This window comes from Lycium ferocissimum, chromosome 7, assembly GCF_029784015.1.
Source record: "Lycium ferocissimum isolate CSIRO_LF1 chromosome 7, AGI_CSIRO_Lferr_CH_V1, whole genome shotgun sequence".
Lineage (NCBI taxonomy): Eukaryota > Viridiplantae > Streptophyta > Magnoliopsida > Solanales > Solanaceae > Lycium > Lycium ferocissimum.
In genome coordinates this window covers 41,393,058-41,406,611 of record NC_081348.1, presented here as the reverse complement: position 1 = coordinate 41,406,611, position 13,554 = coordinate 41,393,058, and the positions used below count along the sequence as shown (strand labels likewise).

Here is a 13,554-nt window from a genome sequence, read left to right as displayed (position 1 = left end):
TTATGTTATGTAAGTTGAATTGTGTTTGATAGATACACTTGAGGCCAAGTTCAGGGGTTCAGTAGGAACAATATTTAGTTGAGGTGTCAAAATGAGAATAAAGGGGCAAGTTTAGGGGGGCATATGCATTAAGCCTTAAATAATTTTGCTTCATGATTAGTTAAAATAGCTTTTGGTAATAATTAAATTCGGAATAGAGGAAGCATAATTCATTTAAGGGTGGTTAATAATACCAACATGGATTATGATTTGCTGGTTGGGACCCCTCCCCTCTTGTGAATCCAGATATTAATGAATTTTAGTTCTAGTCCTTGTGCTACTTGATTGAGAAGTATTAAACTCTTAATTAATTATATTATTTACTTTAATTTTTTTGCTTGTGAATATTTATTGATTATTCATAATTATTAATCGCTCCATGAATTAATGAAAGACTAAATTTGTTGAGTTATATATTACGAGCATTTTTTCTGAAATTTGGAATCAAACTCCAAATTAAATTTGAAAATTATTATAATTAAACACAATTTTGAAATAAAGTAAAAACAATTCCCCAAAAAATGTAGTAATAATTTTAGGAGAAAATAAGGAAATGAGATTTCTTGTACTTAACAATTTGAATCAGATCTTCAAAAATAAAGATATATTATAAAAAGATAATAAAACTAAAAAAAATGTCATAAAGAATTAAAAAAAAAAAAATTCTCCGTAATTTTGTGGCCAAACCTCTCCTTAATTTTACTACTTAGGACAAAACTGATTATAATAATGAATTAAATAGTATCTAATGATAGCTTGTAAAACGCGAATCAGTGTACTCCACACAGAGAGAGAGTATTGGATTCAGTCTCACTAACTCCACTACTGAGAGTCGTGAAACCCGGCAGCGATAGAAGGAAGAAGAAATGGCGTCGAATCAAGTGAGAGCATCGCACATACTGATAAAACACGAAGGATCTAGGCGTAAATCATCATGGAAAGATCCAGAAGGTCGCATCATCTCTAACACCACTAGAGACGCCGCCGTTTCACAGCTTAAAGCCTTTCGTGATGACATCATCTCCGGCAAGTCTAAATTCGAAGATGTTGCTTCTCGCTTCTCTGATTGCAGTTCCGCTAAACGCGGTGGCGATCTCGGTATATACTTCCTCACTCTACTACTACTGCTGCTGCTTATACTACTAGTGTTTGTAATTAGGAATCCTTTTTAATTTTTGGTTCGAGATTTTGTAGGGATAAGATCCGAGATTTTAACAACTTTTTACTTCTAGAAAAATGCTTTAAAATACAAGTTTGAGTTAGGAATGAGATGGAATTGAATAAAGTAGTACTGTAAATAGGATGCATGTAGATAATCCTAACTAATGGAGATTGAGGTGTAGTTGAGTGATATGTTGAAAGATGACTATGCTAGGGTTTTGATGGGTTTTAACTCGTAATTAGCTTCGATGCTGATCTGCTTATAATAGTGTTTTTGTTAGGTGTCCTTTTACTTTTTGGTTCCAGATTTTGTAGGGCTTTTGTAGAGAATTGTTGTTAGATTTCTGGTTGTAGAAACAGGTTAATTTGCTGTATAATACAAGTTAGGATTAGGAATTAGGATTGAGATGGACTTGAATAGAGTAGTACGTTAAGTAGGATGCATGTAGATAATCTCATCTAGTTTGAGATTGAGGTGTTGTTTAGTGATATATATTGAAAGATGACTATGCTAGGGTTTGCTTGGTTTTAACTAATAATTGGTTTCGATGTTGATCAATGTCTTGAATATTAGCTTCTTGTCACCTCCTTTGAGTTGCAATTCAATTGAGTTTCTTTCGAAGAGAGTTTATTCGACACCAGGAAAGATCTGGTGAAAGTAAAGTATTAAAGTTTAGGAAACTGGATGCTAGTTATTGAATAAGCTTATATTTGTTACTATTTGAAGACAGCTTCACTGGACAAAATAGTTGTGAATAATTGGGAAATTTCGAGTTCTGCTATTGAATTGAATTTTAGATGTTCCACCATGTTCTTGCTGCATTGATCAAGTGAACAGTGTTTATCCATATTGCTTGAATTGCACTTGCAATCTCCCCTCCGCCTCTTTTGCGTATCTATCGTTTTGTTAATACTTTCACCTCTATATGACAAATGGTTTGTATATCAACCTTTTTGGAATTGACTGTAAGCAAGTATTGAACAAGAAAGCTGCTAACCTACTATGCCGATGAATGAGTTCCCCAAAGCACAAGTCTGTTGTTTGTTTATTTATTTGTAAGTAGAAGGGAAACGCTAGTTTTGGATTCTTTGGAATTTCAACGAACGAACTAATTCTTAGGTGAAAGTTATGATATAATTTTCAGGACTTTTCTATAAAGGACTGTTGTCCACATGTTCTTGTATCTTGAGGTGACTTGGCACTAATCAGCCATAGAGGCAGATCTTTGCTTATGCCGATCTTGTCTGGATAAAATAATAAGCCTCCAGCAATGTGAAATTCACACTGGTTTTAGATTAGGAAAATGGACAGACAGTGCACCATATTTGATATTAAATCTGCTTTCATGTCTTCTTTTTCTTTTTTCCTCGGTATCATTGACTCTAATTAACGGGGGCCAGAGGTTGGAGATGCAACCCCTATCACCTGTCAAAACTAGGAAATCAATTTGGTGTAAAACTTGGTGATCAAGATTATTCACTATAAAGGAAAGCTGGTGCCTAAACCTACTCAATCTTATTCAAACCTTTTCTACAATTCCTGTGGTTCTCCACTTGTCATAGCAGATAGAGTTCTTAGTTATCACATTAAAAGATGGTACAAACATTAGCAAAAGAAATATATCCTTTCAGAAGGAAGAATTAAAACATAATATTTAGCATTTCTTTAAGTAACTTTCATTATTATCATGCTGCTCCAAGTCTTACAAAAACTTCTGATATTCAAATGTAAAAGTTTTAATGATTTAAAGCCATATCATTTCCTGTATCTTGTGTAATTTTTATGATTCTCTGATCATTATGTTGAGTCTATTTAACTAAATTTCCTATAGCTACATATAATTGCCATTTTTGGAGCTCTTCTGGCATTAGCTTCCACATATCTTGGTTTCACTGTGGGGGTTTGTCAATTTTCTAAAATACTGTATTTGTCTTTTGGTGTGTTGGATGCATAGCATCACTTCTGTTCAGGCTCTACTTAATTGATAATCAAGTAATATTGTTTTTTTAAAGATAATTTTTTTATTTTGAGATATGATAAGTAATGTTGTTTGGCTACAAAAATTACTATTGAAGAGATCTTCACTATTTCCCCTTCTTTTTTTTTTCCTGAAATTGTTAACACTGGTATTGATAGCACTAGGCCAGTGCTGAAGCCATATTTACAGAAGAGAAGTCCCCGCAGCCATCAAAAATCCTAAACAACAGTTACAATTGCCCTATAAAATCTATTAAGGAAACCTCCTCCTCTAAGTAGCATTCTTTACACCAAAAGTGAAACAAAAGTGGACACTTCATCTTAATATCCTGCACATGATTACCCCTATCATCAAAAACCCTGGAATTTCTCTCTTTCCAAATTGTCCACCAAATACAAGCAGGAACCAATCTCCACCATTTCTTCTGTCTAACTGAAACTCCCAAACTGTTCCAGCTCTTAAGCAGATAAACAGTGTTTGCAGGCACACACCATTTGATCCCCACAATATTGAGAAAGAGCTGCCGCAGCTGAATAGTGAAAGAACAATGAAGAAACAGATTGCTATTAGTTTCTGTGTAAGATTCACAAAACAAACATCTGGAGCATACCTTGAACCCCCTTCTTCTCAACCTTTCTCGAGTCAGAACTGCCTGCCTAGCCACCAGCCAGGTGAAACATAGAACCTTTGTAGGAGCATTAGTCTTCCAGATAAACTTCCATGGCCAGTCAACTATCTGATGAGCATAGTTGCTGATTGAAGTAGGCAGATTTGACTGTGAAGGCCCCATCTTTTGGTTGGATCCAAAGCAGCTTATCCTCTGCTTCTGATAACCCCTGGAAGACTTCCAAGGTCTTAAAAAACTCCACTACTCTTTCAATTTCCCAATCATTTAGAGCCCTCCTAAATGTAATGTTCCATCCTTGCAATCCCTTAGCTGTAGATAGATAATCATTTGGGGAGGTAGAGATACTGAGCAAATCAGGAAAAAGATCTTTCAAACTTCCATGCCCGAGCCAATTGTCTGCCCAAAACAAAGTCTTTCTTCCATTACCAACCTGAATCTTTGAGTTCTTTAAAAGTGTGTCCCAATGAGATCTGATGGACCTCCACACCCCTATTCCATAAGGACTAGTAACAATATCTGTGCACCACATCCCTACCTGGCCGTATTTGTCTTGGATTAACCTTCTCCATAAGCTATTCTCCTCCACATTATACCTCCAGAGCCACTTCATCAATAAACTTGCATTCTGAGCATTTAAATCCCTAATTCCCAAACCCCCCTTTGATTTTGAGGTGATTACGGACTTCCATTCGACCAAATGCATAGCTTATTTGTCCTTATTTCCTTGCCAAATGAAGTTTCTTCTTAAAGCATCGATTCTATCCCTTACCTTGCACGCTATTTATCAATATAACTCTACCACCCAAAGACAAGTACTGACTGGTCCAGGAAGCCAATCTCTTCTCACATCTTTTTTTTTGAAAAAGGTAACAGTTAGTCTATATATCCACAGGTATACTACATTAAAATATGTAGTCCCCCTTCAAAAGTATTACATCTTACATATTGTCCTCCTATATTCCACTAGATTACAACCAATCTAGAGCTGTAAAACTATCTTCTGTTTGACTTAACACCTCCTGTTTACACCAAAAGTAATAAAGAGCTATACAATTCATCTTAAGTTTCTGAATGCTGCTCTGCTTGTCTTCAAAACATCTCTGATTTCTCTCCTTCCATACTGTCCACCAGATACTTGCAGGGACAATCTTCCATCTCTCCTCCTTCTTTGCTGCATTGCCATCCTTGTTCCAGCTCCTCATCATTTCTTTTATGCTTCCTGGTTTCACCCATTTGATCTTCCTCATACTGATAAAAATCTGCCAGAGCTGGTCTGTCTACTTGCAGTGCAAAAAGAGATGGTTTACTGTCTCTGCTTGCTCTCCACATAAGTAACATCTTGAACAAAGTTGAAATCCTCTTTTCTTCAAGTTTTCATGTGTCAACACTGCCTCCTTAGCCAATAGCCAAGAAAAACAGTTCACCTTATAAGGAATTTTTGTTTTCCAAATCATCCTCCATGGCCACCCTTCCTCATGTATTCCTGTTGAGTTCAGATTCCTGTATGCAGAATTAACAGTGAAGCTTCCTGTACTCTCAAATTTCCATTCCAAAGTGTCACTTTCCCCTGATAGATTGTTGAACTGTGCAACTGTGTCATAAAATTCTGCAATTCTTGTCATTTCCCAATCATTCAAGTTTCTTCTAAGATTTAGATTCCAAGTTTCCAACCTTGCCCTGTCCACATGTCAGCCACTGTGGCTTGTTGGGTTTGACACAAAGTGTATATATCTGGATACATTTGCCTCAAAGATGCCTGGCCACACCATCTTTCATTCCAAAAAGACACCTTCAGACCATTACCCACTTTGAAATTTGACCTAGGTAAAATCAGTGGCCATAAGTTTCTGATGGATCTCCACACACTACAACCATAAGGAGTAGTAACCACTTCTGTCATCCGTTTATCCTCCAGCCCATATTTTGCAATGATAACCTCCTTCCAGAGTAAGTTATCAGTTGTTGCAAACTTCCACAGTCATTTCATCAACAAGCTTTTGTTCTGCGTGATCATATCTCTTATGCCTACTCCCCCTTCTTTTTTGTCGATGGTCATCTCTTCCCACTTGACTAGGTGGAACTTCTTCTTATCTTCATTTCCTTGCCAGAAGAAATCCCTTCTCAGTGCATCAATCCTTTTTATCACATTTACTGGTGTGGGGAACACTGACATCATATATGATGGAAGCGCATCTAGAACACTGTTCACCAAGGTTAATCTTCCCCCGAAAGAGAGATACTGACTCTTCCAGTTTGTCAACTTCTTCTCACACTTCTCTATCACTCCATTCCAGATCCCCTTGCATTACAGCGGATTTTCTCTCTTTCAGGTTGCTTCCATTTGCCAAATTCCATTCCTTAAGTTTTCCTTTTAACAGTTTCAATTTACCTGCCAGAACAAAATCAGGCCTTCCAGAAATATCAAAAGAATTCCACTCTCTCCTTGAAACCTTCCACCTCCATCCACCAATTTTCAAATTTAAAGTAAAATTTTGAGAAGTTCCAGTCCCCACACTTCAACAATATTGCCCAGTGATCAGAAGTAAGTTTAGGAAGCACTGACTGCTTTATGTTCTCGTAAACTCCTTCCCATTCAGAAGAGAAAAGGAATCTGTCAATTCTAGTTGAGCAATTGTGATTATTACCCCTGTCCCATGTATACTGCCCTCCAAATAAAGGAGGGTCCACCAATTCTAAATCCTCAATAATTTCAGAAAACTCTCTCATAGCCCTGGAATTTCCCCTACCAGATTTTCTTTCAGAAGCAAATCTGGTGATGTTAAAATCACCACAAACCACCCAAGCCCCGTCACTGAGACCTCTATGTCCTGCTAACTCCCGCCAAAGCTCCTCCCTTTCCAATCTATTGTTTGGAGCATAGACTCCCTGTACAAAACCATGAAAATTCTCTGTTACTGAAATTAGAGAATTTACAAGTGATAGAGTAGATCCCCTCATTTATAATCTCCCCCATCCAAAACCTCTTGTCTCACAGAAAAAGAATTCCCCCACTCCTCCCATTTGCCTCCAAGGTGGCATAATCAGCCGACCTATTTCCCAGATGATGTCTAGCTGATCAAGTATATAATGTTGTAAGAGTACAATGATTTACAATACAAAACTTGTTATGATATCAAAACTAAAATGACTACTTGCCATTTTAGTTTAGATATCATAACATGTTTTGTTTTGTAAATCATTGTACTCTTACAACATTATATACTTGATCAGCTATCTCATTGTTCCGTGCTATGAATCTTTTTAGTTAGCAATCTCTGATTCTTCTAAAACCTTTGAAGTCTAAATTTATCATTCAATTTATACTTCTGGTCAAAAACTGATTTTTAGTATAATGGTCATGTTGGAAATTGATGTAAATCTTCTGGTTTGTTCTCAGCTTGTCAACCTATATATCTGTTATGATAAAATTGGCTGCACTGTGTAAGTAATGCTGCACCAAACTCTTGTTAGTTGTTACACAGAGAGAGGTTAAAATGGTTTTAGCAGGTTCACTAGGTTTCCTAAATGCATCCAACTTAACAGAGGCATGATGGTAAATGTAGATGCACTGTCCCTTACCCCTCTTTTATTTGTTTATGTCCTGTATACCCATTTCTATAAATATCTGCCAAGTTGATATCTCTGCTAAAGGGCTAACAGCCTACACAATATATCTATAGTATACACCCTAGGCCCTAGCCAGCTGCTATGGAAAACAGACATGGGGTGGGGGTTATCCCTAATGTTTTCCGCTGAAGGTTGCACTTGAAATAATATATCATTGACTCTGCAAAGGGCAAAGAAGGAAATATATTTTTGTGGATAGTAGAGTTTTTCTTTTTGCTGGCTTCTGAAGAGGTAAACTGGTGAATGCTTAAGAAGCTTATTTCATTTACAGGTCCATTCGGTCGAGGACAGATGCAGAAACCTTTTGAAGATACAACTTATGCTCTGAAAGTTGGTGAGATCAGTGACATCATTGATACTGACAGTGGTGCTCACATAATTCTGAGAACCGGTTAAAGTTGGCAGAGGGAGTTCTACAGATTCAAGAGCAATTGCAAGTTGTAACGCTTCTTTTCTTCATATTTGTTGTTTCTGAAAAGGACCCTCCCACGCTTGCGACTTACTGCAGTAACGAACTTTATGAATTTTGATTGTATTATCAGTCAAACACAACTTCAAATGCCTTCTCCCGCTTTTCGTGGTTTTTAGTGGTGGTGCTGGAATCTGGATGTACTGAAAATGGCATTTTGGGAAGTTCTTTATCATTTTGATAAGTTTTTTCTTAATGTGAGTGATTAAAATGCAATCTCTATAAACTGCAAAGAGGTAAAACTTCAAATTTTAAACATAAACAAAATATAATAGGTGATTTTTAAACATAAGCACAAGTTATTTCTGTTAGTTTGGATACCATTGTTGTTAAAAGAACAAAAATGGAATCTTTGGGGACCCATTTCGGTGGGTGCATGTGGGTTGGCATTTTTCCTTGTCCATATATTTATAAGCCAGGTTAATTGGTGCTCAATGCTTTTGTGCTCACTGTCAAGTTGATGCTGCTGCGTCTTGTAATGTAGATTGAGTACTCTGTTCTGTTCTTATCCTGGTTGAAAGTTTTTCAAAAAGTGTGGACTGCGTACTTCTTATCCCAACTTGCGAGTTTGACGAAAATTGTCAAACTTTGAGTGATTTTCTTTGTTATTTCCTATGAGAATGTCGCCAAAAGGATAGAGACTGATTCTTCAAATAACAGTTTTTTAGTGATAAGGGAGAATTTAAATGTTTAAAATAACGTTAAATTGTTAAATAGTCTCACTTGCTATAAGATTTTAAACACCACATCAATCAATGTATGACATTTAGTTTTTAGATACAAAAAACAATAAGCCCTCTATCTTTAGGAGGAAGTGAATTTCTTAATTCACGTGCTCAAGCTTAAAAATTTATTATTTTAAACTAGAGGGGTTACTAATTAATTACATAGAGAATAAGAAAGGAGAAAGGAAAAAGTGGAGCGGGGATCAAACTCGCATCTATTTTGCATGAAACTCTAATATATTTTACTTACTTCTACTTTAATTTATCAGCTAACACAATATATTATAGAATAGTTTAGTATAAACACTGGATATGAGTAGGTTTTTTCTTCCGACCGTGCTTGTCCACTTCTTTTTCTGCTTTAATTTCGTTAATCTTTTCAAGGATGAAGGATCTAGAAGAATTCTAACATCATCATGTATAATGACTGTATTTTGAGTAGGACATACGACTAATCTCAAAACCTGTCAATTGTCATGCCTATTCTTTTTTTATTTAATTAAGTAACTTTGATAAATTCAAGTCAACCAAAGCAGAACTCGACTTTTGGGAGTTCAAAAGTACTGGTGCAAGAATTAGACAAGTCAATGTTTATGGCTTGCTTTCTTGTAAACTTGGATTACGTGTACAAAGATAGAGTTGATTAAAAAAAAACAAATGGAGTCAAGTTTATTCGAGAAGCTATTTGTGGCCATGAACATTTACATATATGTTATTCATTCTTCCAAAAGGTATCAAAGCATGTTAATCAAAACAAGAAAGAGAAGCTTAGAGTAAATCTCTTTGATTCCAAGTCCCCACCAAAAAAATTCGTTTCCCACACCTTTGCTTCCTACTTTCAAGTATTTAACTATCACAAATATAGAGGAAAGAGATATTTTCTAAAAGTGTTCTAACTTCCAAAAGAACGTGCGTATATCAGTATATGAAACTATCAACTATAAGTTCATCAAAAGTAGTTAAGTGTTGAGATTTTTATTGAAGAATTTCATATATGGACATAATCACAATTTAGAACTTTCTCTATTAACTGATTTAACTTTGCATCACTTAAGTATAAGATTCGGCCATTTCTAGCTAAGTATGAAGAATATATTTATGTTCTGATAAAAGGTACTAATTCTGCACTAATAGAAATGCATGCGCATTTTCTGAATTTTAAGAAGGTAAGGAAAGCACATGGAAAAGAAAGGAAACTCCTCTAAGATCATCGAGTAAAAATAATTTAGATAAAAAGAAAAGAACATCTATTATTTAAAGTGTGATTTAAAACACAAATTTAAAGAACAAAGTGAATTTGACACATTTAGTAGGCGTTTGGCCACGACAATCAAATATTTTTTTACTTTATTTGGAATTTTGAAGTTGGAGTTGAAGATGAAATTGTGTTTGTTATAGTTTTGCAAAAAATATTTGGTTATTTGAATGTATTGAAAGTGAAAATAAGATTTTAGCTATTTTTTAAATTTCAAATTGTCTTTCAAATTTTCATGGTCAAATGCTGATTTTTAAATAAAATGAAAAAAAATTCTTCAAAAAGTGTAAAATTCTCATGGCCAAACAGGTCCTTGAAAAGTCCCGCAAGCGTATTTTCAGGGCAAAAGTTGGGGAAGTTAATTTCGGTCCATTGACGCCCTTAATGAGGGAAATATCAATCCAATTTGCGGGACCCACGTAGAAACATCGGCAAAAAATCATCCATAAAAAATAGACTCCTCCCTTGCTTCTTATTTAGGTCATACTTATTTAATGACTTGGCACTTCTCTTAAAAAATATTTATTAGAACAGTATTTTATCAAATTAATTTGTTAATTATGCTTTAAAATTTCAAGTTTGATCAATACTTTATGTGGTTATTTACTAATGAAAGTAATATAAAAAATATAATAATTAATATCTCTTAAATTTGCTAAAATAGATAAATAAATAAAAAAACCTGTATTTTAGTAAAAGGATGAAAGAAGAAAGAACGGAAGGAGTAATCGGATGATGAGTATACCTTCATTTTAATTATGATGAATGCCTTTGATAAAGTTAGAATTTTCCAACATAAATTGGATTAATCAGACTCAAACAGTAATACCGAGCATCGAACAAAATATATAAAGCATAGAAGGCAAAAGCATCTAGAGAATCTAAATTTTGACCAAAATATCGCCGAAAGTTAATAACAGACTCCTTCTGTCATCCAAAAAATTGTTCCCTTCCCTTTTTAGTTTATTCTAAAACAAATTAGCGCTATATTTAAAAATAATTTATAACTACATAAATATTTAAAAGATTTATTTTAAATCAAATATATTTTTTTTTTTTAAATTTCGTGTCAAATTAAATTAAAATAATCTTTTTGAGATGGAAGAGTACTAATAAAAAGAATACAGTACTACTATTAGCTATTGTCAAAAAATTAAACCAATTATATTTCGCGGTGAGATAGACGACTGTCACCACACGTCCAATTTTGCCCTTAATTCATTCCACAGACCAATAATAAAAGGACCAAAACCTAAACCAGCTTATTTGGCTATTCACATAGCCCTCCTCTTTCCTTCTTTTCTCTCTGTTTTCACACACACCACCAATGGCCGCCACCTTCTCCACCGCCGTCAATAAATCTCATCTTTCACCGGCGTTTGACAAACCCTTTTGTTCCCCTTCTCAAAAGCTGTTATCTTTAGCCGCTAAAACCCTCCCTAAACCCTACCACCACCACCCTAGAACTCCCATCATCACCGCCTCCAAAAACCCCTTAACCGACATCGTTTCATCTTCCAAACCCGACCCGAATACCCCTTCAACCCATTCTTTCAATTCCTATTTCGATGATGATGACGAAAAGCCCCGTGAAGAATGTGGTGTTGTTGGTATCTATGGCGACTCTGAAGCTTCTAGACTTTGCTATTTAGCTCTCCACGCGCTTCAACACCGTGGTCAAGAAGGCGCTGGCATTGTTTGCGTGAACGACAACGTTTTGAAGTCGATTACTGGTGTTGGGTTGGTTTCTGACGTGTTTAACGAGTCTAAACTTGACCAGCTTCCAGGTGATTTGGCGATTGGACATGTAAGGTATTCTACTGCTGGTGCTTCTATGTTAAAAAATGTTCAACCTTTTGTTGCTAGTTATAGATTTGGTTCTGTTGGTGTTGCTCATAATGGCAATTTAGTAAATTATAAACAACTTAGGGGTGAATTAGAGGAGAATGGTTCTATTTTTAATACTAGTAGTGATACTGAAGTGGTTTTACATCTTATTGCTATATCAAAGGCAAGGCCTTTTTTGTTAAGGATTGTTGAAGCTTGTGAAAAGATTGAAGGTGCTTATTCTATGGTGTTTGCTACTGAGGATAAGGTAGTTGCTGTTAGGGATCCTTATGGTTTTAGGCCATTAGTTATGGGTAGGAGGAGTAATGGTGCTGTTGTTTTCGCGTCGGAAACGTGTGCTTTGGATCTGATTGAGGCTACTTATGAAAGGGAAGTTCTTCCTGGTGAAGTAGTTGTGGTTGATAAAGAAGGGGTTCAATCTATTTGTTTGATGCCTCATCCTGAGCCTAAATCTTGTATCTTTGAGCATATTTACTTTGCTCTGCCTAATTCCATAGTCTACGGGAGGTCCGTGTATGAGTCTAGGCGTGCGTTCGGGGAAATTCTAGCTACAGAAGCACCTGTAGATTGCGATGTGGTGATCGCCGTTCCCGATTCGGGTGTTGTGGCGGCGCTTGGTTATGCTGCTAAAGCGGGTGTACCGTTTCAACAAGGTTTGATTAGGTCACACTATGTTGGTCGGACATTTATCGAGCCATCGCAAAAGATTAGGGATTTCGGGGTGAAACTTAAGTTGTCGCCGGTCAGGGCAGTTTTGGAAGGGAAAAGAGTTGTGGTTGTGGATGATTCGATTGTTAGAGGGACTACGAGTTCCAAGATTGTGAGGTTGTTAAAGGAGGCGGGTGCAAAAGAGGTTCACATGAGGATTGCAAGCCCTCCAATTATAGCTTCGTGTTATTATGGAGTGGACACTCCGAGTTCGGAGGAGTTGATATCTAATAGGATGAGTGTGGAGGGGATTAGGGAGTATATTGGATCGGATTCGCTAGCCTTTCTGCCAATCGAGAGCTTGAATAAGTTGTTGGGGAAAGATTCAAACAGCTTTTGTTACGCTTGCTTTTCAGGGAAGTATCCGGTTGAGCCCACGGGTAAAGTTAAAAGGATTGGGGACTTTATGGATGATGGATTAAGTGGGGATATGGACTCCATTGATGGTGGTTGGCTACCAGGAAGTAGTAAGGTTCAGAAGACTATCTTGAATGAAGTTAGAACCAGCTAAATTTTCCATGTTGCTTTTAAGTTTTGCTTTGGATTTTTAGTGCTTAACTATAGAAAATTAAATGCTTTTTAAGTCTTCTCTTCTTCCCCTCTAAGTCACGCTGCTCTGTACTCTTCTATTTGGGATGTCACATCAGAGTTTACAGATCTTTTCTTCCTTTTCCTTTTTGTCTCTCATCTATTTATTTATGCTATTAATAGCCAATATCCATAGATCTGTCTAAAATGGTCTGAGCTTTATAATGAATCTTTGAACTATATATCTGGTTAAAATGACCCTCAGGATAATTTGTTCACAATTTCTTTGACAAAAATGGAATGGGTTAGTGCACTGAAAATAATTGTTGCTGCTCATTATAGCTTCTTGGTTGTAATCCCAATGCTGTAAGCAGCTGTTTGGCCAGGAGAATTTTCACTTTTCTCCGGAATAATCTTTCACTTTATTTCAAAATCAGTATTTGGTTATAAATTTTCAAGTCCAACTTGGAGTTGGATTCTAAAATTGGAAAAGTGATCCATACGCGTTTCCAACTTCATTTTCATAAATTCCAAGGAAAGTGCTCTCTTCTATCATTTGCAATAAGTATAACAAAACACAACTCTAT

At 36.0% G+C, this 13,554-nt stretch overlaps 2 protein-coding genes across 2 annotated transcripts; both read left to right on the top strand.

The window, feature by feature from the left end:
- The first annotated feature begins 805 nt into the window (after positions 1-805).
- Positions 806-8,119, top strand: LOC132065081 (peptidyl-prolyl cis-trans isomerase Pin1). The gene is made up of 2 exons (XM_059458319.1): positions 806-1,137; positions 7,706-8,119. Exons 1-2 carry the CDS (start codon positions 906-908, stop codon positions 7,828-7,830), a joined length of 357 nt encoding a protein of 118 aa, XP_059314302.1. The 5' UTR covers positions 806-905; the 3' UTR covers positions 7,831-8,119.
- Positions 8,120-11,122: 3,003 nt separating this feature from the next.
- Positions 11,123-13,209, top strand: LOC132065079 (amidophosphoribosyltransferase, chloroplastic-like). Its single transcript, XM_059458316.1, has one exon. The coding sequence runs from the start codon at positions 11,211-11,213 to the stop codon at positions 12,948-12,950; it is 1,740 nt and encodes a 579-aa protein (XP_059314299.1). The 5' UTR covers positions 11,123-11,210; the 3' UTR covers positions 12,951-13,209.
- The last annotated feature ends 345 nt before the right edge of the window (positions 13,210-13,554 follow it).

Excerpts from the sequence above, each read along its gene's own strand:
- LOC132065081 (XM_059458319.1), top strand. The coding sequence starts at position 906 with ATGGCGTCGAATCAAGTGAGAGCATCGCACATACTGATAAAACACGAA. Across the intron at positions 1,138-7,705 it reads TAAACGCGGTGGCGATCTCG|GTCCATTCGGTCGAGGACAG; the intron begins GTATATACTTCC and ends TTTCATTTACAG.
- LOC132065079 (XM_059458316.1), top strand. The coding sequence starts at position 11,211 with ATGGCCGCCACCTTCTCCACCGCCGTCAATAAATCTCATCTTTCACCG.